General features: G+C 39.5%; 2 protein-coding genes and 1 pseudogene across 2 annotated transcripts; all 3 read left to right on the forward strand.

The window, feature by feature from the left end:
• Positions 1-232: 232 nt before the first annotated feature.
• On the forward strand, positions 233-2954 carry LOC149019934 (large ribosomal subunit protein eL8y). Its single transcript, XM_089147931.1, has 7 exons — positions 233-282; positions 815-865; positions 958-1159; positions 1851-2020; positions 2136-2264; positions 2353-2445; positions 2534-2954. The coding sequence occupies exons 1-7, from the start codon at positions 280-282 to the stop codon at positions 2663-2665; spliced, it is 780 nt and encodes a 259-aa protein (XP_089004057.1). The 5' UTR covers positions 233-279; the 3' UTR covers positions 2666-2954.
• Positions 2955-6593: 3639 nt separating this feature from the next.
• On the forward strand, positions 6594-21080 carry LOC149019935 (uncharacterized). The gene is given in 12 exon segments (XM_089147932.1): positions 6594-7045; positions 8314-8376; positions 8597-8691; positions 9721-10575; positions 10702-10801; positions 11000-11140; positions 11264-12097; positions 12194-13590; positions 13592-14522; positions 14615-14675; positions 16222-16373; positions 19590-21080. Coding segments are annotated over 12 exon segments (5046 nt in total). The 5' UTR covers positions 6594-6969; the 3' UTR covers positions 19931-21080.
• Positions 21081-22931: 1851 nt separating this feature from the next.
• On the forward strand, positions 22932-25551 carry LOC149019936 (cation/H(+) antiporter 15 pseudogene; annotated as a pseudogene).
• Positions 25552-26419: the final 868 nt, after the last annotated feature.

Raw genomic sequence — 26419 nt, forward strand, 5'->3', positions numbered from 1 at the left:
GACCCAGTTTACGGTGAAGGGAAAAGGTGTCAGGAGATATTTGTGTAATCACAGCGGGTAGTATAAAGAGTAGAAAAATTACATATAACACCGCCTCTCCCATCAGATCTTACAAAAAGACCCCAAACTTACTATAGAGTGTCAAAAATACCCTTGGTTGGCTTTTGCCTTTTGCCCCGCTATATATTTTCCCTCATTTACCATTTTCAGAGTTGGCGCCCAAAGGCTCTAGGGTTTTCGCGTCGGCCGTTGTGTTACCGAACACTCGTGACGGCGATAATGGTAAGTCATCACAGTCTCTCATTCTCTTCGTATTGCCCTAACTTTAAGCGCCGACGTGTGATTCCGAATTCAGTAGTTCTTGAATAGAGTTACAGATGTAGTCAATGGTTTGGTTTCCAGTTGGGAGCCAGAAGTGGTTGGGATTTAAATTTCCCATCGTTTTAGTTCAGATCGATACGCAAATGCTGGAATGAGATAGTATATAACCATAAATGGTTAATGTATATATCTTGTCTACATGCTTTCCTCATACAAGCACTGAACAACTACAGCAAAAAAGCTTTATCCCAACTAAATGGGTTCGGCTACATACAAGCATTGAAAAACTTAATAAGTGATGTATAAATTAGGAATTATTGAGTTTTGATTCAATGCTTAAAACTGGTTTGAACTGTGGAAATATGTTGTGCTTGTGTATGATACATGTTCTAATCTCTAGTAACCATACAGTAATCAGTGGTGTTGCTCGCCTCTTCTCTTGTTTTTATTGATTTGGCTTGGCTGGTAATATTATATCCTAACAAAACCACAGGCTCCAAAGAGAGGCGGGAAAGCTCCTTCAGCGCCGGCAAAGAAGAAACCGGTTTGTGACGTTGACATTGCACTACTTATTTTCCATCATAGTGTTTATAGTTCATTCTCAGTTGCTCACAGTTTTTGTAATTTTGGTGTCAGGAGAAGGTTGTGAATCCATTGTTTGAGAAGCGTCCTAAGCAATTTGGCATCGGTGGTGCATTGCCTCCAAAAAGGGATTTGCATAGGTTTGTGAAATGGCCCAAGGTTGTCCGCATTCAAAGACAGAGGAGGATTCTCAAGCAAAGGTTGAAGGTCCCTCCTGCATTGAACCAGTTCACGAAGACACTAGACAAGAACCTTGGTAATAATCTCCATATAATTGGTTTTCAGTGTTTTATTGGGGCTGAGTGGGTAAACCTGGTTTAAATACCATCTCAGTTAAATTATTCCTACCAGATGTTAGTTGAAGGTTCATGTGAAGTTAATTAGTTTTAATCTCCTTATAGCAATTCAGTTTATAGAGAGAGTTGCATGCCCAAGCTGTTTTATCCAGATAAGATTGATAAATCTTTTGCTTGTTACTATGTGTATGGAGGCAGTGGCTATACCAACGCTGAACAAAGAATGATCACACACACAATGAGTCTAGATATATAACCTTCCCCAACCACCCACGGCCCACGAGGGAAAAAAAAGGAAGCAGGGGCCATAGTCTTTTGGGTGTGTTAATCCATTATAACTCTCACATTGTTTCCTATGTTATATTCCTTTAGAGCCCATTTTTTATGTGTCATGTGCATGTCAAAGGGCCACTGTCCATTGGCTTAACAACCCACTAAAAACGGGACTGTAACACTTACCTAGTGAGGTTGTTCTGTCATGGATTTAGGCAACATAACTATAATGCATAGTGTTATCCAGGCTTCTTTTTTTTTTTTTTTTTTTTCTTTTTCCAGTAGAATTGTTGTTATTATTTTTATGGTAGCAAAGTTTGTCATATAGGCTCACTTTTTTCTCTTCTCTAAACTGCCAATAACTAAATCTATGTGCAGCAACAAATCTTTTTAAGATGCTTTTGAAGTACAGACCTGAGGATAAAGCTGCGAAAAAAGAACGTCTTGTAAAGAGGGCTCAAGCCGAGGCAGAAGGGAAGACCGTTGAGGTTAAGAAGCCTATTGTTGTGAAATATGGACTCAATCACATTACTTACCTTATTGAGCAGGTCAGGATTAGTGTATGGATTTACAAATTGACCCCTTGATGAACTCTGTAGATTGCTAATTACAATCTGCTCATTTTTTTTGTTTTCTCTGTCTCTCTCTCCCTCTCTCTAACAGAACAAGGCTCAATTAGTGGTAATTGCACATGATGTGGAACCGATAGAGCTTGTTGTCTGGCTTCCTGCCTTGTGCAGGAAGATGGAGATCCCATACTGCATTGTGAAAGGGAAAGCACGCTTGGGATCGGTACTGTTGTATTTGTATATTCTTGTATGAAATTTTGTGGCCAAACTGATTCAGACTAAATAATGCTATTATACCATCTTTTTGGTAGGTTGTTCACAAGAAAACTGCTGCCGTTCTGTGCTTAACCACAGTAAAGAATGAGGATAAATTGGAGTTTAGCAGAATCTTGGAGGCCATCAAGGTGGGTAATAATTGAAATTTACTTTCTACTGGTCTCCTTGCTGCCTGTTTCCTGTTCAGTTCCATTACAACTTTGGTTGCTGTTTTAGGCCAATTTTAATGACAAGTACGATGAATATCGAAAGAAGTGGGGAGGTGGTATTATGGGATCCAAATCTGAGGCAAAAACAAAAGCAAAGGAGAAGGTTCTTGCTAAGGAAGCTGCACAGAGAATGACCTAGAGGAGTTGGTATCACCTTTTCCTATACCATATGAAAGCAATTTTTCTTAATTTCCATCTTTGTTTAGGTTACTCCATTTGTAGCTGCAGTCTAGTTGAGCCTACTTGTTCACATTCAGTAATTCAAATAAATTTCTTTTTAGTTTCTTTTCTGCTTGTGGGGCCTTTCCCTTTTTCAATCACACTGTCCCATGAGAAGTAAAGCATAGTAAAGATGTGAACATTGCACTCAAAGTACCCCCTCTTTTTGGTGATTTGAATAACTTAATGGGGGTGCATGTTCTGTATTATTGAGCCGTCGCTACTGGTTATCTGTTATACTAAACACATCATGAATCTCTTAGGCCAATGAATCTTTTGATCTGCTGATGTCTTGTAGGTTGAAACGAACTGCGTATGGAGTCTTTGGTTGTCTTGGGGCTTATTATATATGATGAGATGGACTCCTCTCCCTTAAGGTTCTTCCATTCATGGTGAAGGGAAGGTGTTTGAATTGGTAACTTGGTGGTAAACTCTCAGGATGACTCTGCAGATTTAGATGGTAATAAAACGACTGCCTTACCTCGGGGAGCTAGGTTGGAGAGATGTGTGGTTGGGTGTTTTGTTTGGGTGGCTGGGGTTTGTATAACCTCCTGTTGTTGTTGTCGGTGGTGGTTTTTTTTCTTTTTTCTTTTTGTGTGCGCGCGTGCACCTTTGTGTGTGGTGGGGTTGGGTAGATTGTCGAAGGTTGGATCCATATCCTCTATTTCCTGATTTGTGCCTCCCCTATAGCTGGGGTTGTGCCACCTCAGCAAAAATGCCAATCCAGTGGTTGGCAGTGAATCTCAATGTCTAACCTCAAAGTTGTGTGCTGGCTATTAAATTGGCATTTCTCTGATGTAGTCACAACTCACAACCAAGCCATAGGAAGCACAAAATCAGGGAGTATAAGATGTGTGGATCTGTGGATGGTTAGACGGCTAAACATAACTGGCAGCTTATGAACCTTTTCCCCAACAGTCATAAATAAAATAAATAAAAATTCCCCCTGAGGTTTTTGTTTCTGGTGAACCTTTCATTGTTTCACAGGGGATGGGTTCTGCTAACATTGGACAAGAGATGTTGACAAATTTATTTTTCTTTTGGCTATATATTTTGGGTGGGCACACCAGGTTTTTTTTTTTTTTTTTTTGGGGGGGGGGGGGGGGTTGTTGTGAGAGAGGAGGATACATGGTTGTTCGGAGAAGGTACTTAGCATCACTGGAACTCTGTCTGATTTAGCTATAATCATGGTTCTAGCATCCTTCTTTGGATAGCCGTATTGTATAGGTAATTATATAGTATTGGGGTGGATTAGTGGTAGTCTCCATGAGTTGTGTATCATTGATATGGTACTTGGGATTAATGCTTGGAACCAAGAGTTAGAATTTGTGGCCTTCACCTCGATCAGTAAATGGCTTACTTTTAACCTACCCCCAAAATGTCCTACTGCAGACATCTTATTTGGTCTTCAGAAGTTAAATTATACTTGATTTATGAGTGAGCTGCTGCACTCTTTGAATTTGTCTAAAAATTTTTTTTGGGTAATGAAATTTGTCTAAATTTTGGCTGATAAATTATGTTCTGGTTGGGGATGTGAGGGCTGTCTTTCACTTTCTGCACTCTGTAGCATGCCAAATAACAGCTAGTACATGGGACTTGTGATAATTTTGGCCATTTCCTGTTCCGTTTTGTTAATTAAGAATATTCAAATTTGGGTACTGCCTGCAAATTGACCTCAGAAGCCATGTTGGGTGATCTTCCAATTGGAGAGCTGTAAGTCTGACCATGAGAAGTTAGAACAAACACCTACCTCCACAGTAAATGTAGACTGGGTTAGAAAGAACCCAAGGATCTTCATCTGCATTAACGTGGGATCTCTCTGCCAACTAAATCAGATAATAATATTAAGAAGAAAGAACCTACCTGGCTGAGACAGAAATTAACAATGGCAAGTCAAATTAGTAGCTGGAGGAATTTGGCCATGTCACTGCTACTTAAAACATTCACGGGCATTGCATTGGTCCTGTTTGTATAGCTATTACCTCCTACTATCTCAGTTCCTTGTTCAAATGGTAATAGTTTGACATGAGTGATGTTGGTAGCCAATGGCCCATTACAGCAACTAGGTTTTGAGGAGGCTATGGTGCCTTGGTGTGAGAGTAAGGCCCTCTTGATTGGAATGAAAGCCAAGTAAAGTGAAGTAGAAGTAGAATAAAATTATGACGTTATGATGCATTTCAATAGTAGTATCACATCAAATATCGATCATCCTCACTATTTCTTTCTTTGGAAGGTTTGACATATTTGTACCGCAATAAAAACGAATATTTGCTAATCTCCTCTCTTTTCTTCCCCCCCTTTTTTTTTTTTTTTCTTTCCTTTTTCTGGTTGCCCTTTTTTTTTTTTTCTTTCCCTTTTTTTTTTCCCTTAGAATATTATAATTATTATTTTAGAATATAATACTTTTAAGTTCAGAGCACCGAAAATTATGTGATCAAAATAAGGCAATTGTTCTTGTGGTTTTAAGGTCACTTTCATACAGTTTGGTAGTCCTTATGTCCCACATTTTTTTTTTTTTGCATTGGATAATTGTATATTTTTTAATTTAAGCATGGGATCACTTTTGGCTTCTGTGGATCTAGGTGTAGTAGCATGCGGATTATGGAGGAAAGATGCAATTTTGTGTAGGGCCTTCGTTTCTCATGGTCAAATTACCTCGACATGTCTAACCACTCCCATAACAACCAAATGGAAGAATTTTCACAGCAATATAGTTCTTTCAAATTGATTGAGTATCTTTGTTTTCTCTCTTACCTTGACCATTTGATGCTATGAGTTTATGGTAAAGGAAACCATTTCCCAAAGGGGAAAGCAGATGAGTCACACGGATATCATCCATGTGGCAGCAAATAGAAAAATTTAAAGGTTTATAATCCTTGTTTTAGTTGACGTTGGCCTAATTCTCTTGAATATCGTCATGCACAATGCATTGGTTGGAAAAATAATCAAATCAGATAGTCATCGAATGTAACAAGAGGATGGGTGATGAATAAACGGGTGATAGGTCACACGGATACTATTTATGCAGCATCAGAAAATACTTGAAGTTTATCATCTCAGAACAAAATTCCTTGAAGTTTATTGGGGCATGTATGAATTAGATGAAGGAGAAACAAAACTATCATTCATGGAGACAGAAAGATGTAAGGCTACATAAAAAATTGTAAATCGATCTTAAGTTTGTGTGACCCTTGTAGCCTTGGGGTGCTTACATAAATTACCATTTTTAGTATTATTATTTTTTTTTTTGTGGTATCTGAGATTCATTTGGGTCAGCTTGCACGTATCTCGATTACATCCTATGGGGAAGCTTTGTCGTCCGCAATAGTCGAATCTATGATCTCTCCACTGAAAAATATAGATTTTACTACTCTACCAACCTTGCATTTTTAGCATTATTGACTCTACATAGAATGTTTATTGTGTTTAAAGCACATCCATGTTGCAAACTTGCAATGCCTTTGGATCCAAAAAGATGATAGCAAGGTTTAAAGTATCGCTATCGTGTATTGTATTGGTCATATGATTTTAAAAGCCGTATCGTCCTGTATCGAGTATTGTATTGTTCTGGCTAATGTATTTTAGTGTAATTTAATGGAGATACGTATCGATATGTATCATCTCGGTTGGGTCAAATAAAGATACGAATCGGCTAGTATTGGTATTGTGAGATATTTTTTTACCGGAAGAAAAAAAATGAGTTTTTTTCTCAAAAGTCCTTTTTTAGGCATCGTAGGAGCAATGCTTCTATTTATTTATTTTGGGTAGAGTAGGAGCAATGCTTAAAGAGAAAACGAATATGAGAAAGAGTATATAATAATTAGAAACTAATATAGATAATTGAATAATTAAATGACCAATTCAGATTGTTCATTTTAAGTTCCGAAAATTGAAACATTATTTCGTTGTTTTTTCGGCCATCCAAACCCTCACCCTTTGCATCCTCCCGGTTGCGCTCTTTCTCCCTCGCTCTCTCCGCGACAGTCTCTCTGCAATTCGTCTATGTTCATGAAAATTTCGAAGCCCTATAGTTCATGAAACCGTGAAAAGTCTCCATTTTGGATTTCTTCAACTTTTACTTGCTTCCTGTTAAGCCCTGGTTGAGTTCTTATAATTTCGTCGGTTCCCGTTTCGTATTGCGCTCGTTACCTTCCTGTGTTTTCTTAGATTCCCAATTATAGTCTTACTTTCTTGTCGATCTACTTCCCGACGCTTTCTGCAGCGATGGCTGATGCGAAGGCTGATCTACCGGTGGATCTTCTTTCATTGAAAACGGGAGATGAGACTTGGAGCACTAAAGGTACTCTGGGTTTTTGAATACTTACGTTTTGCGTTCCGTAGTTAGTGTACGATTGTTTGATCGGATAATGTTTGGGTTTGATGTGATGTAACTCTCCAGTGATGGTTTTTGAACGATCCGAAGTATTTGGAACCTGTGGCTCTTGGTTTGACAAAGGATTTTTCCGCATTATATGCCGTTTTGCTCTATGGATATTCTTACTCATTTTTCAAAAAAACCATCGTGTAGGGTTGTAGTGAAAATATAAGGTTTTCAGGTGCTAGGTTTGATTTATTTTAGCCCGTCACTTCTGGTTTGTGTAATAGGTATACAAAACTATGGTTTCTGTAGTTTCTATTGATTCTATAGATCACAAAGGCTTTGCTGCATGGTCATAGTCGAGACTTTTAGTGTGCGTATTGCCAAATTCAGTAAACTTCGATTGTTGGATGCTATGGTTGGATACTGTAGTATAGTGCTCTGCTTCATTGGTTTTTGGTGATGTATAAGATTCGCTTTGTGCCTTTGACATCTTACTTAACTTCGTCTTGGAAACTGATGCATAAGATCGTTGTTGTGCCCCAGATAGATAACTTCACCTTGGGAGCTGTAACTATATTAGTGCGTTACTGAAGTTGTGTTACTTTCTCCAACACTTCATGTGCTGCTTCCCCCCCCCCCCCCTTTCTCTTTGGAGCTGTAGGGGGTGTCTGCAAATACGGGTTGTCCTTTAAACCCTAGCATCATACCTATTATCTGGGTTATCATACATTCTTGTTGAATATTGTAAACTTTGATGGCTGTGTAACTTGGAATTCCTAACGTTGAATGTAAATAGAACTTCTCTTTACTCTGGAGGTGATTTCGCTGTCTTAGCATAGATAAATAGTTAGTATTTCCTTCTCAAGGGCCTGCATCGTGTTGCATAACTGCTATCCTATGCTATTTCTCCTGACTTGCACTATCTTTTGCTTATACTTTGTTACTGTCCTAAATAAGTGCTAGTTTATGGTTATAGCTTTGCCAGCATCTTTGCTAGTTTAGGATTTATTTGTTCCTAGTTTCCTTTTAGAAGTAGTTGTATAATTTCAAGAATGTTATTCACTGGTATTGCTGTTGACAATTGTGGTGATATTTTTTTCTATGGTCTGCTGTAGGCTTTCTTTTCGTTTTCATCCTCAATCCAGTTATGGTGTAATTGATTATTCCTGTATTCTGTCCTTTGAAGTCAGCTTCTGAAATTGTGGGTGGGTACACTAACTATTTACATTTCTTTGACTCCATTTTAGAGGAAGTCTCAGGAGGGATTGATGAGGAAAGGACACTTGTGGGGTTTCTTGATGAACCGAAAGGTAGTCTTTTCTCTTGTGTTCTCTCAGTTTTGGTATTAAAAAAAAATCTCTTTTTCCTACTGTTCTTGGTTTCTGTTCTCATTATTCATTTTCTAAAATTGTAAGTAGTTTGACATCTATTTTGTTGAGAGTCATATCTATTGTCTTTAGGATATGTTTAATTTTCGGCTTATGAGATTCCTTACCAGGCAATTTGGATGTTTGTTGGTTTATGCTGCAGATCAAGCAATATCAGAGAACAACATACCTTTGTCTCCCCAGTGGCTCTATGCCAAACCAAGTGAGACTAAATCAGCACTTTCTAGTGCATCTGGGGTAAGAGACTCATCCTTTCTTTGGCTCAGATACCTTAATTTTTTGATAGTTTTTTAATTTTGGGAGAAAGAGTGAACAGATGTCCAACCACACTATCTCGGCCACTGTAAAGTACATGTAATTAGTGAAAATTTGTTGCCTCATTTACGCGTCTTACAGAACAGGTCAATACAGTTAGCATGTGTTCGAATTTCTAAACCACTCGATGAATTGAACAGTTGGAGTCTTTTATTCTTAAAAAAAAAAACCCGGCTTGTCTGTGGAGCTATATTGTACAAATATGATATTCCTTTTTTGAGATTTTCATTGAGTTTTAGGTTCATAGTCTATAAAGCCATCCTATGGATTAAAGTGCCATTTCTTATTCTATAGACCTTTTCTTTTACACTTTTTTCTCTAGGTCTGTAGAACAATTATTATGTTCTTTTGTAATTAAGAACTTAAGGTGTAGCCAGCAACAGAGTCATTGGGGTGTGCGTAAAACTGTGGGTATGATGGGATTCTCATTTCCATTCCTTTGAAACTTCTAACTTGAGAAACTCTTTCCATTTATTTGTTTTCTGGATACAACAGATTTTTTTCATTCTGCAGTTAAAATCTCCTACGGCAATGGTACCCTCGTGCACTGGGTTTTCTCTTTAGCCACAATTTTCGTATTACAACTATTAAGCGTTTAGAAGTTATAAGCTTCCAATTAAAACTGCTGAGTACCAAATATCTCGACTTTACGACAAATTGACACTGATTTGGTCACGTAGGGTTTCTCTGCATGAATGTGTAAAAACTCTTACGAATTGGCAAAGGGAATTGGAAAGTGTTTAGGTGATGATGTATTGTTTTGGCATGGAAGCTTGTGATGAGCTTTGTATGCTTTTTATCATAATTTTGGTGTATGTTTTTTTCCAATTAAAACTACTTCGTACCAAATAAAGTATTGTGATTTTTCTTTGTTAATACTACTTTGGAGATTTATTGCTTAGGTCATTTTGTTCAGTGAAATGATAAATGTTATTCATTTGCTTTTGATAGGAGGTACGGGCACCGAATTCTTTGCCTCATGGAAGCTCCATCGATCCAACTCAGAAAGAGGGTTGGCGTTTAGATGCACCTCAGGACAAAAAAGATTGGAGGAGGGCTGCAACTGATATTGAAAGTAGTCGTCGTTGGCGTGAGGAGGAGAGAGAAACTGGTTTACTAGGTAGAAGAGACCGCAGAAAAGATGATCGTCGTGTTGATAGTACTGCTGACGGTAAAAATTTGCCTTCTTTGGATCGCTGGAATGATGTAAATAATCGTAGTTCTGGGCATGAAACACGACGAGACAGCAAATGGTCCTCAAGATGGGGTCCGGATGACAAAGAGAAAGAATCTCGAGCTGAGAAAAGGATGGAAGTCGACAAGGAAGATGCTCATGGTGAGAAGCAATCTTTTGTTGGCAGCAATCGTTCTGCTTCTGAGCGTGAAACTGATTCTCGTGATAAATGGAGGCCACGACACCGGCTAGAAATTCATTCAAGTGGGTCAAATGTGTACCGTGCTGCACCTGGATTTGGACTGGAGAGAGGAAGAATGGAGGGTTCAAATGTTGGATTTGCTCAAGGACGAGGGAGATCAAACATCACAGGAAACCTGTCTCTTAATAGGCCTCCCTCTGCAGGCTCTATTGGTGCTCCTTTAGATAAGAATGAAAATGTACATGGGAGGTCTGGCCTCCTTAGAGATTTGTTTTGTTATCCTAGAGGCAAGCTGCTTGATATTTACCGTAAGAAAAAGGTTGTTCCGTATGTCAATGCACAACCTGATTGGTATGGTGAAGTTCCAACTATAACTCAGGAAAGCTCTGTTGAGCCTTTGGCATTTGTTATACCTGATGCTGATGAACAGGTACAGATTTGAGGGTTTTCTAGCTCTGACTATAGTTCATTTTTGGAAATTCATGTTAAATATTGTGGTTCTCAATTATTAGTTTTATTCTTCCTTTCATTAAATTGATTCATATGATGTGACCAGGCTGTCCTTAATGATATATTGAAAGGAAAGATCACAAGCAGTGGAGTTGTACATAGTTCATCCCGGGATAACATGAGTAGATCAAATGAAGATTCAACAGGTATTTAAGTTTGTCTAAGTTCTTTAGCTGGCTGATTAAATAGATCAGGCTTAATTCATCCAGGAGAGAATTAAAAAAAGATCTGGCTTTCTGATAACTATGTATTGTTGCTGAACCGTTTTATGCTTAAACAACCCCCCCCCCCCCCCCACCCAACCAAAAAAAAAGAAATTCACTATAGTTTTTTCCCCCTTTCAGGTGATGGGGTTCTAACATTGTGTGAGGGTAAGCAAGAAATTATTTTTTCTGTTAGCATGCTGGAGTCCAATGAATGCTTTGAAAGTGCTGCTATCAGTGATGCTTGTGGGACAAGTGCTTCAGAAATTTCCGTCTGTGATGGTAAGGAGAAATACCTTGCATCTTTTGATCATTACAGATATTTCCATGTAATTTAACATATAGCTGGCTTACTTAGGTTGTTTGTTCTCCTTTGAAAGTTGTGTTGTATGTATTTTACTGCAGAAAGAGATTCTTTTATTGAGAAACGCAAAAATAACTTTTTGATTGATGGTGGGACACAATCTGATGGCTCGAGCATGGCAGTTCCAAAGAGTGATGATGTCTCTGATGTTGCAGGATTTGGTGGTGCTAACCATGTTAACAGAAGTGGGGAAAATCAGCAGTCAGAAAATTCTGCTTCCCCCAGGCACCCTAGTGCTGGGGGCCTTATGTCCGCTGCTAATGTTGATATTAGTAGCAAGCTTCCTGATGATTCAAGTTCTCTTTTTGATCTCTCTTATGTCCAGCCAGTTTCTAGTAGTCATGAACCGTACTTAAAGAGCAATGGTGTAGGAAAACTTATAGAAAGGTGTACCCCACCTGAAGAATGGAGTTTATATTACCGTGATCCTCAAGGAGAGATCCAAGGACCATTTCTAGGTGTTGACATCATTTCATGGTTTGAGCAGGGCTTCTTTGGGACTGATTTACCAGTCTGTCTCTCAGATGCTCCAGAAGGAACACCTTTTCAGGGACTTGGGGAAGTCATGCCACATTTAAAGACCAAGGTTGGGTCCTTCTCTAGTTCTAATGCACCTGATCAGCTTCAACCTTTTGAGGCTACTGGAGGTGGTGTCGAGTCACTTATGGCTCCTCCTTCTGCCCATGCCCATCCTCCTGCCTCTGCCCCTGTTTTTGTGGGTTCAGTTGGCATAGATGGCCAGAACTGGATGACTTCTGAATTTGAAGATCGTACTGCTCACAATGTTCACTCGGTAATGTCTGAACGTGACAATCCAATGGAACCCCATTACTCCGAGGGTCAAAACTTCCATGATTTTGTTGTGGAAGCAGAAGGTTAGTAATAGTGGGTTTTTTTCTCTTCTTTTTTTGTGCTGCTTAATATATAATTACGATTCTGAGATAATAATATTTCGTATTTATTTTATTCAGAAGTTGTGTTTCCTGGAAGGCTTGGAAGCAGTAGCGAAAATCCCGTTGCCAAGTACTCTACTAATATTGGTGATATTTTGCCAAATGCTGCCAGCCTCCCTCTTCATTCAAATAACTTGGTAGAAAATACAATGTCAAATCAGCAGGACAGCAAGTTGCATCCTTTTGGCTTGTTGTGGTCTGAGCTTGATGGTCCTCATCTGAGGCGTACCCAGTCATCAAACATGGCTTCTGGTGTCAGCGACCAGGGCCATGTTATTGATCCCCTTGTTGGAAGAGATACACCTTCTGCTGCCAGTAATAAGCACAGCTCATTCGGTGCAGTGGTTGATCCCTCTCTCGCTGGGGATGCATGGTCAAATGGCTATAGAAGAGACATAATTCAAAATGGCAATTTACATAAAGGCACAGCTGATATCCACCCATCCCACCTGGAACAAGAATCCAATCGCTTTGATCTATCTGAGCACTTGATGTCACAACAATTGCAAAAGCCACCACTACAGCCAGCAAATTTTTTGTCTCATCCTTCTTTGCACTTGAATGAATCAGTCCTGGAGCAGGTACCAGGTTCTGGTTTATCTAGAAACAGGAATTCTGCATGCTATCAACAACCAGCAATGCCTGAATTTGAGCATCATTTAAAGCTTCAACTACAGCAGCAACGACTGTTTCAGCTCCAACAACAGCAGCAGATGCAGCAGCAATTGCAGCAGAAAGAACAGCAGCGGCAGTTTCAGCTCCAACAACAGCAGCAGCAGCAGCTTCAGCTCCAGCAGCAACAACAGTCTCAAGTTAGACAGTTGCTTCTTAAACAGTTACGGCATCATCAAATGCATGAGACTGGCTTTGCACAATCACGTATGGATCCTGTAAGGGCTGACAACATGCTTGATCAGGCTTTGTTCAGGCAGCACTTCCTGCGTGAACTGCAACAACATTCCCAGCCTCTTCGCAGGCATCTTGATCCATCTTTTGAGCAGCAGCTCATCCAAATGAAATTTAGCCAAAGTCAACAGAGAGAACGTAGAGAACATCACAATGATCCATTTGAGTTCCTATCGCATGCAAAGCATGGGCAGATGCTCTCTTTGGAGCAACAACTTCAGCAGGAGCAGCTGCAGGCAAGACAATTCTCTATGGAGTCAAGGCAACAGATGGGGATGGAAGAAGAGAGGCACATTGCTGGTGCCTGGTCTGTGGATGAAAATGGTCAGTTTGTCAGAAGCACCCCAAGTGCTCACCAGGTTCAGTCTGCGGATTTTGCTCCACTGGACTTCTACCAGCGACTGCAGAGGCCCTCCCCTTTTGAGGATCAACTAAATCATCTTGAACGGAATTTTGGAGTACAGGAACGGATGCAGCGAGGTCTTTATGAGCCCAGTACACTGGAATTTGGAGAGGTCATTGTCTTTGCCTGCTGGGACTCCTAGAATGAACTTGGATGTTAATGCTTTGTCCGGTGCTCAAGGTCTAGAGTTACAGGAGCAACTCAATCACATGCACCCAAGTGGTCAAGTGGGTTCATTTTCTTCCAGTGTTCACTCTCATCAACAGCAAGTTGGAAAGCGGATTTTTGCTTCACATTCAGATGCAGTGGAGAACCGCTGGTCTGATCGAAATGGTCAGAAGGCTGATCACTGGATTGAATCCCGGATCCAACAATTGCATCTTGAAGCAGAGCATCAGAAAAGAGGGTTAGAACTTAGTGCGACTTCTGAGGTCCCTGGTCTGTGGGCATCAGCTGAACTAAATGAAAATAATTCAAAACGGATGCTGTTTGATCTGCACCAGAAACTGGGAAATCATTCTAATCAGTCGGTTGGAATGGGTGATGGTCCTACATCACTTGAAATAAGAGAACCATCTTGGCTCTTTTCTAGCTCTGCCTCTTTGGATCCACAGCCTGGTCTGAACAGTTCTTTTGTGGATGGTTCCCGTGGGTCTAACTCAGGCAACAGTCTGCAGGATCGGTTTTTAAATGCAAGCTTGGATGAGCAGTCTAGTAGTCTGGAAAGTAGTGAAAGACTATCCATGAGATCTAATTCTGGAGCTTTGATTGAGGAAGAACAGTTCTTTCCTGGCATAAATGAGAGCTCTCAGTCCTTCTATGCGGATTCTAACATTATTGGTAAATCGTCTGTATATGGTGACTTATCAGAAACTAAGGATGGAAAGAAGGGGAAGAAGCGCTTGTCCAAAAGTAAGGTTGGAAGTAAGTCGGTATCAGAGATTCAAGAAAGCATGGATGAGCAAGCAAGTGTGTCTTCTGTGGATGCTGATGTGCCAATTAACGCCCCTACAGGGCATAATCTACTTGGTAATGCTGGTAGGTTTTGTTGAGCATTATCTTCTTCATTGGACTTGCATTTTGTTCATGTTGCTGGCTGCACTTACTAAATCCTGTTGGTGGAAATGTAGGGCGCTACAACTATGAGACAGGACTGGACAGCACATACGGTGAAGAGATGGCAAAGGACAGGTATGGAGCCAGTGATGGGTTTCATTGCTGTCCTGAATGTCGGGTTATGAAGAACCCACCGAATAGAACAATCCGCAAATAAGAGAAAAGAAGAACACAATAATAACAACTAAGAGAAAAGAAAGACACAATAATATATGGGCAAGAGAGAAAACTCCACTATAAATAAAGAAATATCTAAGAGAGAAGATATTCGGGATAATAAGGAGGAGAGGCATCTTTATAGCCCCCCCCGCGCTGTCGGACTAATATTACAACACTGAATACCTTGATGAATCATGTATTGGTAACCAGAACGTCATATCTGTCCCTGTCATTGTCTGTATTCTTTGTTCTTTTGTCTTTTCCTTGCAGGCATTTAGTTGCCTTGGTCCGTGGTTAGATTTTTCAGATAATATATTGTCTGAGATTTTGCTTGTTTCCTGCGCCTGGACAGACCATGTGAAATCAGAGCTGAGCCCAGTTTCCCCTAACTCTCATTGGCCTTCATGCTGCTTGAGGCATTACATGATAGGATAACAATCTCTTACTGCTGTTGCATTATGTATAATCCTGAATGGATGCCTATACACATGCTTGGGAGACTCATTGTACCGTGGTAGCCATTTATCTGAAATCATGTTTTGGATGGTAATATTATAAATTAGGCCTTTAATTTTCTTGGCTATATAGTAATGTCTAATTTATAAGCTGATAAATGAGGGTAATGGTAGTACACGGACTGGATGGATTAGAATACCTAGAAGCTAGATAAGAGTTCTGTTATGATTATTAGAGTGGCCTGAGTGTGATTAGGAATCGTTTTGTGAGTAAAATGATAAGATTTTGGTGTTTTATATATGTAATGTGTAAGCCCCCATCAATGTGGATGATTTGAAAAAAGAATATGATTTTGCAAAGGGTTTAGCTGCTACTGAGGGCTTTAAGCAGTATGGGATCAGTATTTGGTATCTATTTTTTCTCTACTCTTCCCTCCTTCCGAGAAGATTGGTCTTATCTCTTTTCCCACCTCTTCCATCAACTTTTGTCTTCCCTTATCAATGTAGTTGCTTTTATTTCAGGTCCGATTGCTGGGTTTGAATATTGGGGCCTGCTGGCATCCGAGATCCATAATTTGGTTTTGAAGATTGCATTATAACCCTACTCTCAATGCCTGTTTTTTTCCTGTTAGAAACTAGCTATAGATGATGAGGGGATTAATTGAGTGAAGAAATATCTAACCTAAAGTTGTTCCAAGTTCAGATAGGGCTGAGATTCACCTTACTTCAATCTTGCCCTGTTTAATGTTTTAAACATTGCTTTCATGGGGATGCTATGTAGTTTAACTTTCTGAATCCTGCTTAACTCTGTCTTTGATCTAGTTGAAAATTCTGTTGGCTTAGCAATAGAAACGTGTGGGCGCCCATGATATCTTATTTATAATGCGGTGGTCCAAATGTTGTAGAACCAGCTATTGTTTGTAGCAGCAGATGGTAGTCTTGTTAAATTTAGTGTTGGTAATGAATTTTGGACAGCCATTGTTTTTACATGTATTTTTGTTTGTCAGGGCAAGAACTTTGCTATCTCAAGGGACAGATAGCTCTTTGGCAAAACGTCCGCCCGTCACACATGTTTTATCATCTCATGATACACAGTCTCACCTAATTTCTTCCCCATCCGTGAAAGGGAGAGTCATAATGAATATTGCTCCTCCTGAAGGTATGGATGCCTTAATCAACTTTAGTTTTTCTTTTGGAACAGCACTAATTGTTTTGTGCAAAGGGGTACTGGGTATTTCACTTTTTGCTAAGTAAAATTGCCATCAGCTTTGTCAGCTTTTTTGTTTTGAATTGAATGGAAATAAAATGAGAACTTCTGCTAGTCGTTACTGACAATGATAATATGACTACAATCAGAATGAAGTAATTAATTACTAAAAGTTGCTTCACTTCTCAACTCAATTACTTGCGTAATTTATAAAGGCTCTCTTTGATAAGTTTGAATGTATGATTGTTTCACCTACAAATATAAGTAGATGTATTGGTATTGATTTATGACCCTGTCTCTCATTAAAATAAGTCAATTTAAGCATAAATTTCTAAATAGATCAACGGCTGTTTATGATTAATTTCCAAAAATTGCTAAAAAAAAATTATGCAGGTACCATTAATGAACATGTGCAGAATTACTACATAAGTAGGGGTTAAATGGTAAAATCATAAAAAATTAGAACAAGAGGTCACTTTATCTCTCTCTAGCTCTCTCTCAACCTCCAACTTGCTCCCATCTCCACTTTATTAATATTTTGGGGCTATCAAAACCAATTCAAATCAGTATAAGCGAACCAAAACTAAAGCAAAATTTATATTTACAAGATAAACCAAAACAATCCCAAAACCCAAACGAAATCGAAACCCAAAACTTCAAACCCTAAACCCTGCCCCAAAACCTAAGACCTGGTGTACAAACCGGAATCTTAAGGCTTAAGGATCTTTAATGAGGCTCAAAGGTAGTGAAAACAAAGATTGAAGAGTAGAATGCAAACTTTTATAGATATTGCAGAACACAAAACCCTAAACCAAGAGTATGGGTACTCCAATATGTGGAGACTTTAGCTCTTGGGTGCTTATATAGGCACAGGATCGAGACTCAGGTGCGCATAGGGCCCCATCGTCAGTACTCGAGATTCCTTCCGGATAAGCACGAACAAAGGTGACACGCAGGCCACGTGAAAAGAAGGCGCACTAAGTAGTGGCGCTGAAAGTAAAAGATTCAGTGCGCAGACCGAAAGAAAGAAAAGATGGGCACGTAGGCCCCACACGCTATTTACAAAGTAAATGCACCATCAGTAGTGCCTGGGTCCACACGCTTCCTGTGAACTTCAGGGGGTCCTACTGGGCCCCCCGGATCAAAAGACGAGCCCGTATGGCCGACAAAAAGATGAAGCCATTTGACTGGGAACTCGTCAGAAAAATAAAGCAGATTGCCAAGGATCTGCCGGATCTAGAGATTCCCCCTCCAATAAATTTTATCATTATTGAGGGTGATGGATGCATGGAAGGATGGGGAGGAATCTTGAAGTGGAAGCCACGTGAGCATGACTCACGCAGTCTTGAAAAGATCTCAGCCTATGCCAGTGGTCGGTTTCCGATCATCAAAAGTACTATAGACGCAAAAATTGCAGCGGCTATAAATTCACTGGAGGCCTTTAAGATCTATTATCTCGACAAGCAACAGGTAACCTTAAGAACTGACTATCAAGCTATATATCTGTAAACCATAAGCCTTCAAGGCTACGTTGGCTTCAATTCGTGGACTACCTCACCGGAACCGGAGTTCAAGTCCACATAGAGCATATTGACGGTTCCTAAAACTATCTTGCCGATAAACTCTCAAGGCTTGCTCACTCATCGCAAGCATGTCCAGTCACAGTGAATCATCTAACAGTCCAGAAGCAAGCGAGATACCCATCCCTAGTATACTCTTGCATCAGCAAGTATATGAGGAAATTCAACCACTCGAGTGCCCGAGGGCCTCGCAGTATACGGACCTTATTCGCATCCGCTCGGGTTGCTCAGTCCCAACAGGTTGAAGAAACGGGTCAAAGGTCTATGGCGGAATTGGAACAGAAAGCTTGGGCCACACTACAAGACAAACAGAGGCAGCTGCTCCGATCCATCCTGGACTTGTAGAAATCTATCCGAGAAGTTGGACATATTACGGCAGCTAAAAGGGTTCTTTGCGCAAAGCAGCTCACCTGCAATATGCTTGCTACCCACTATGCCCCAAAAATTGAAAAGTTATATAATGCAGAAAATCGGTCACACACCTGGTGTCACGAAGAATTGGGCAAGATGGAAGAAGCAACACTGAAAATGGTGGATGCTACTGCAAAACTGGCAGAAGACGTTACCACGTGGACCCCCGAAGTTCACAGGGAAGCGTGTGGACCCAGGCACTACTGATGGTGCCTTTACTTTGGAAATAGCGTGTGGGGCCTACGTGCCCATCTTTTCTTTCTTTCAGTGTGCGCACCGAATCTTTTACTTTCGGCGCCACTACTTAGTGCGCCTTCTTTTCACGTGGCATGCGTGTCACCTTTGTTCGTGCTTATCCGGAAGGAATCTCGAGTACTGACGATGGGGCCCTATGCGCACCCGAGTCTCGATCCTGTGCCTATATAAGCACCCAAGAGCTTAAGTCTCCACATATTGGAGTACTCATACTTTTGGTTTAGGGTTTTGTGTTCTGCAATATCTATAAAAGTTTGCCGACTATACTGAATGTATTTCTTGTTTTATAATAACGTCACAAATAAATACAAATAGGTCATAAACAGAAATATAAGTTATTCCTAAGAGAGTGCTTAAGGGTACATTACAACGCTAAATCGTCTATTTCACAAGATTAGCATATTTGATATAAATTTTAGTACATGATTGTAAAATTTCTACCTTTTTTTTTAATAATTTGTAATTAATATTAGTTACTCTGACCCCTTCCCGGGACCTGCTTGTGGGGAGACTTTCGGCACCGGTTTGCCCATTTTAATTTTATTTACTTTCAGTGCCTTGTAGGCTCCAATTGTTTCCACAATTAGGTTTAGAAACATAAATTCCCTGAAAGCTTTCCATGCCATTTCTTGGCATACAATGATACGAATTAAGAAAAATTTTACATGGTTTAAGAATCCTATTTGCAAGGAAAATTTTAAGAAACAAGCAGAGGGTCTTACTGGTTATCAGACCAAGCCTCCTTTTGGGATTTTGCTTTTGGTTTTTTTGTTTTTTACACTTTCTTTTTTTTAATTATTTTTTTTGGGGGGATGTTATGTGGGTTGTATAAAATTTGTGTTATTTCTCTGTTGGCTTAATGCGCATATATTTTCTATTGGTCCTTCTATAACATTTATTTTTGTGATTTCCCTATTTGTAGCTTTCCCAGAGGGGAGACGAGATTCAGGAGTGAGTCTAGCTTGCCAGGTTTCTGAAAATTCTGTGTTTGGTAAGAAAGATGTGCATTTTCGGCGGACATCATCTTTCAGCGACACAGATACACCCGAGACCTCGTTTATAGACATGCTTAAAAGCAGTGCTAAGAAGCCTTTCTTACCGGAGTCTGATACTGGAGCTCTAGAGACAGCCGATGGCAGCCAAGGGAGCCGGAGTGGTAAAAAGAAAGGGAAAAAAGGGAGGCAAATTGACCCTGCTCTTCTTGGCTTTAAAGTCACTAGCAATCGAATCATGATGGGCGAGATTCAAAGACTCGAAGATTGACCGGTCATCTGGTGAGATCCTGTAATTTTTTTGTTGGGGTTGCCGATTCCTCTCAAAACTGTACAGACCTGCATTGACAGGTATGAGTATTCTTTAATTTTTTTTTTCTCCTATCTTTTTGATCCCCGGGCAAGAGCCTGATTCAATTTTGGGAATAGATGGAGCCCACAGAGAGAGACATTTTGAAAGAGTTTTGTACAGATGTCGATGTTATAGGAACATTTACTAATGAAGAAGATGTTGGTCTTGAATCACTAGTTTCGTTTATTCATGTAGCACAAGTAGGTGTGGAGTTCAACAAGTAGTGGATTAAGGTTTTCCAATTGTGAATCTTCTCATGAAGAAACGATAGAAGAAGATAAATGAATACAAAAAGGAAATTTCAAGAAAAGATAATTGGTCCATGATCATCTCTTATAATCTTTCTTAAATTTGTACAATAGTGCACGTCTTTGTTAAATTCAGTTTATTCATGATTAGATAATTTTATGGTTCCTAATTTGTCCTTGATTTCTTGGGCTATTATGTTGTTGTATTGTATTAGTGTAAAGAACTCTTAAATTTTGTCTTCGTTCTTCCTCTATATAAAACAGTTGTGTCAATTATATTGGAGTGTTCTTAAAAGTAGATCATTGGTGGAAGATTGTGTAAAATTCATGTGGCAAGATTTTGGCTAGGCAGATCCTTATTTTTTCTCATTTCAACAATACCTAATTTTTTATTTTTGTTCTTATTTTCAATCCTAGTTTTATTTTATTTCATTTTGGTGTGTATTTGATCCGCACCTTCTATTCCAAAGTTTCAATTTCTAGGGTTTTGAAGACCTGGAATCTTGAAAACGGACGATTTGGAAATTTCAACAGATCTAATGATCTCTATTTGTCCCGTTTGACAATTTTCCCCTGCCATGCTGACAGGGTCTCTTTTAGCTTGTACTTGTCTTAGTTCTGTGCTTTATGTCTAATGAATGGAAGGAACTCATGCAGTCACTATTTCCAGATTCTCCCGTCCTACTGGGTTTCTGCAAGGTTTTTTGAACTTTGAAGCATCTACATCAATCGTTGCGTTTCACATAATGAAAGAAAATGGAGAGATACCCAAGGAACTACGTTAGTTTTCCTAAAATATTTGACCAAAAAAAGGTTTTTCCTAAAATCAATCGTTAGATTTCACCTGAGATACTAAAGAATAAGAACTTTTTTCTTTTGCTTAATTGATCATAAAAATTATTGAAAAAAAAGGATTTTTATTTGGGGCAGCTGCTGCTGCCAGCAGCTGACCGCCAGGATTTTGCCACCAATTTGAAAATCAATCGAACGGTGGAAATTAAAAGATAAATGATCATCTTGTAAATATCATTTCTTATTTTTACTTTTAATGGTTTAATAGTTTGTAAATTTACAAAAAGTACTCCCTGGCTCTACGACCCTTAATCCCGCACCGATTTTCAGAAGATAAAAGAAGATTGAAAAAAACTGATCGCTCCGATGGATGCACGGCTGTAGTGGTGAGAAACTCTTCGCTCAACTCAGGAACACCAATGGTACAGGCTTCACCACTTTTGTCAACGGGATGTTCGACCACATTTCTTAACTAGGAAGTACCAATTTCGTTTTGATCGATCTCCATGAGCATTTCATCTGGGAACTTCTCACTATCGCTGCTCATCCCTAAGTTGTCATTTGTCTCGTGTCTCCCCCATTGACACCCAAAATTTTCAAATACTAAGTGCCAAAATCATAATAAAAAACCCAAGAAACTAGCTAAGTAAGAAATAAATAAACAAATGAAATGTGTAAGACCATGATCCTTTCTGCAAGACAAATAAGTTAAACAAAGTAAAAAAGAAAAAGAGAACGCTGGAGATGTTTTGAATAAGAGTTACAATGTGAACGGTGTTACTTTGAATGAAAATGTACCATTGGAAAAGCTTCATATATAGTTTCTCCACTAGCCTTCCTACCACCAAGCAATTGCCTCGAAACAGTTTTCTTCTGCTTTTCCCACTCGACTGTTCGCGGAAGCGAGATAAATTGCGATCTACGAAAGAATCCGTGCACTCCGCATTCAGTTTCTTCTTCTATCTTCTTCTGTCCTCTGTCTTCTGAAAATCGGGATTAAAGGGTCGTATAGGCAGGGAGTACTTTTTGTAAATTTACAAACTATTAAACCAATAAAAGTAAAAATAAGAAATGGTATTTACAAGATGATCCCTTATCTTTTAATTTCCACCGTTCGATTGATTTTCAAATCGGTGGCAAAATCCTGGCGGTCACTTCTTGGCAGCAGCATCTGCCCCAAATAAAAATCCGAAAAAAAAAAAGAAAGCTTAATTTTGAAAAGGAGTTATAGAATCTTTATTTTAATGCTTATTATTTTTACTTCCCTAAATAGTCTGACCTAAATTACCAATAGGGTCCTTTTTCTAGGGTTTATATTTTTGTGTTTTAAGAAAAAATAATTTACCCACAAAAGTTAGTTATCAATACATTTAATTTTTTTTTTAAGTAACTTTAAAAGTTAGTTATATACCATTAGATAAAGATAAATTAAACGGTTTTTGTTCTGTCTTTTTTTAGTTCTATTTTGGGTTTTGGTTGTCTTACTTTGACGGCTTTGACGTAAACCATCCAAGTAAATGCTACTGTTATAGAAGTTTTAAATGGATGAGTTTTATTTACCACACCTGATCTTCTAAGTTTAGAGAACAACACATAGTCAAAAAACAAACTTCATCACTTTATCTTTCCACAATACGTTCTCTTGGAGTTTAGTTTTCACCTCCTAACAATCATCCTTCCTTCCATATATGCTTGCTTGATTGCAGACTCCAAGTAATCACCCCAAAAAAAAAATTTGCAGACTCCCAAGTCTTCTTGCCTCTCCATCTCCCCTTGATAGTTGCAGGTCACTGCACACAACCACAAGTTTAAGCAGTTCAGTTGCAAGTTAGAATTGGGGGAGGGATTCCACTTAGTTGATTATTTTTTGGGCATTCGCAATGGGAAGCTTAATGATAGAACCAGATGAAATACAAGTGGATTTGCTTCATAGCCCCTTCAATACGTTAATAGCCAAGAAGCTTTGTATTCCAGTAGCGAAAATGGCTTCACGTTCCGGTGGTATTTTCTATAATAGCAACCCACTCTCTTTCCAAGCTCCCATCCTCATCTTCCACCTTTCTCTATGTGCTTCCATCATCCTTGTCACGGCTTTCCTTCTCAAGCCCACTGGTCAACCTCTCCTGCTTTCTCAACTTCTCGTAAGCTCTCTCTCTCTCTCTCTCTCTCTCTCTCTCTCTCTCTCTCCCTTTGGAGGATAAAATTGACTTATCTATACGTTATCCTGTTTTTCTAGGGTGGAATCTTACTGGGTCCTTCATTTCTGGGTTTCAAGAAGGAAATTAGGAACACATTGTTCCCCTTACAAAGCCTAGTCATGCTTGATGTGGTTTCAGACATCGGTATAATGTTTTACTTCTTCTTAGTTGGAGTTAAAATGGAACCTATCTTGATAAAGAAATCAGGGAAGAAAGCCTATACAATAGGCATTTCAGTTGTTATTGTCCCCTTGATTTTATCTAAACTTGCTTGCTTCATAGTGGTGAAGTGGATGAAGCCAAATCCCACCATGACTCATTCCATTCCATTAGTAGGAGTAGCTGAAACTATGATATCCTTCCCTGTCATTGCTCACTACCTTACTGAGCTCAAGATTGCAAATACAGATTGTGGACGTTTAGCCATGTCATCATCAATGATCAGTAGCCTTTTCACTGTGGGATTATTGTTGTTCATCTCAATGTTCAAACCAAACCAACACACAGCTTTGTTGGATCAAATCTTTTACTACATGGAAAAGGTTGCGGTCCTCGCATTGTTGATAGGACTCATTTTACTTGTGATTCAGCCAACATTGTTGTGGATGATGAGCAGGTATTCGACAGGGGAGACAGTGAATCAAGCTTTAATCCTTGGCGTGCTTGTGGCAGTCATGATGAGTGGATTTATCAGTGGGCACATTGGTCAGCATGTAATCATAGGACCTTTCTTGCTGGGTTTGACAATACCTGCTGGACCACCTCTGGGATCAACTCTGGTGAAGAGGCTAGAAGTTATTATAACATGGATACTCATGCCATTATACCTTGTGAAGAATGGTCTGTGTCTTACTGTCATTGAAATTGGTTTCAAGGAATTCGCCATTGTTCAAGTTGTCATCCTCTCAACTTGCTTGGGAAAATTTTTAGGGGCGTTTTCCCCTTCCCTCTACTTTAGGATGCCTCTGAAAGAAGCTCTCTCATTGGGATCAATTATGAATGTCCAGGGGATTCTTGAGATTACCATCTTCAGAATGATGCACAGGAAAAAGGTAGCATAAACATGCATATATCTTTCATTCCCTCATTATTAACGTTTTGCTAATTTGTTTGGAAATCTATGCAGCTCATAGATGGGGATTCCTTCGTTGTGATGTGCATATCTATGCTGGTTATTACAGGGGTGATCACACCTTTAGTAAGAGTCATCTATGGTCCATCTAGAAAGTATATCGCCTACCAAAAAAGAACCATTCTACAATTAAAGCCTCACGCAGAGCTTCGGCTTCTGGCTTGCATCCATGATGGAGATCATATCCAAGCTATGATGAACCTTATTGAAGTCTCCAACCACACTAAAGAGAACCCAATTTGTGTTTATGTTCTTCACCTTGTGGAGCTTATTGGTCGCTTCGCCACGCTTCTTATCTCTCATGATGAACAACGCAAAACACCACCTTCAAATATAGGAAACCTCTCTAGACGTGTAGTGATAGCGTTTAGAAACTATGCTAAGAAGTCTATGGGTAGTCTCACTGTGCAGTCTTTCACCTCAATCTCCTCTTATGAAACCATGGCTGATGATGTTTGTACACTAGCACTCAATAAGAGGGTTACACTCATCGTCATCCCTTTTTACAAGCAATGGCCTTGCAATGGTGTTCTCTTAATGCCATCTGAAAGTCCCATGAGATCCATGAATTTCAATGTCCTCAATAAGGCCCCTTGTTCTGTGGCTATCCTCGTTGATCGTGGCCGCTTGAGAAGCTACAAACATTGCAAAGAGTTTCTTGTTGCTATGTTCTTCTTGGGTGGAGCTGATGATCGAGAGGCACTGGCGTATGCGGCACGAATGTCTTGGAACCCCAAGGTCAAGCTCACAGTGATCCGCTTCCTCCCGCACCAGGAAGCCTCAGTTAATGGTGACAACTACGAGAAGCAGGTGAAGCTAGACAACATTGTTGTGGCTGACTTTAGGATTAAGATGGCGAGTAACAAGCAAGTCGTGTACAAAGAAGAGATGGTCACGGATGGTTCAAAGACTGTTAGTTTCATTAGATCCATAGAGAATGATTACCAACTCATATTGGTGGGTAGAGGACATGATGAGCAGTCACCACACATGGTTGGACTTGCAGGGTGGGACAATGAGGAGACATTGTTAGGGCCTATTGGTGATTATCTAGCATCGTCAGATTTCAGGGGAAATGCAACTGCCTTGGTGGTGCAACAACAGACTAATGTGGTTGAAGGCTCTTCTGAGGATAGCCTTGGGGATCTAATACCATATGAGCTAGGGTGAATCACAATTTGTTCAAGGATGAAGAAGCATAACCCAAATTTGCTTATTTTTCATGTAACGCCACTTGTGAATTCTAGAAAACTAATGGAATCATCATTATCCATTTCTGATTTAGTAAATCATTCCCTCCCTAGCTAGAATATTTTTTTTACAGACTTCCTTAACATAAACAGGTCATGACTCAAAACAGAAATCAGCTACAATGCAAAACTTAAGTAATGTTCTCAGCTAATTTATATACCCTTGACTACATCCTTAACGGGTAGCTGTTACACATAATTTAAATATAAGACAAGACTTTTCATGCCTTGTCTTTTAATGGGCCTTAAATTGGTGAGATCGTGCATGTGCTTTTACGCTCTAGCGGTAGTAGCCTCTTATGTAGATGCAATAAGTCGAAAAAAACGCCTTTGTACCAAAAAAATAAGTCAAAAAAAGTCATGGGTTCGAACCTCCATCATTACCAGTTGACCACACCTTCCCCTTTCCCCTAAACGTGTGTGCCCCAAGGTTCTATAACTTGTTTGATAATGACCAAAAAAACAATTAAATTGTTGAGATCTATTTAGCCCAACAAGGATGGATCAGAACGGACCAATTGAAACCTCTAATTTTTGTCCTAACAAAAAGAAAAACCTTTAATTTTTAAACCGAACCCAAAAAAGGGTGCATTCTGGAACATCAGATCCGGGTAGTTACTGTGCCCGACCCGTGCAGCCAGGAAGATACCATAACCGTTGGATCATCGTAAGGGTTTGCGAAACCTATTTGGAAAGCTTTTGTTTGGGATCGGGTCATGATGGAGCAATCCAAGATCCAATTCATCCGAGCAGACCCGATGATTAATACTGACTATTGTGGTGATTTT

The sequence above is a fragment of the Hakea prostrata genome, chromosome 3, assembly GCF_041222555.1.
Source record: "Hakea prostrata isolate BN-2017 chromosome 3, UWA_Hpros_2, whole genome shotgun sequence".
NCBI lineage: Eukaryota > Viridiplantae > Streptophyta > Magnoliopsida > Proteales > Proteaceae > Hakea > Hakea prostrata.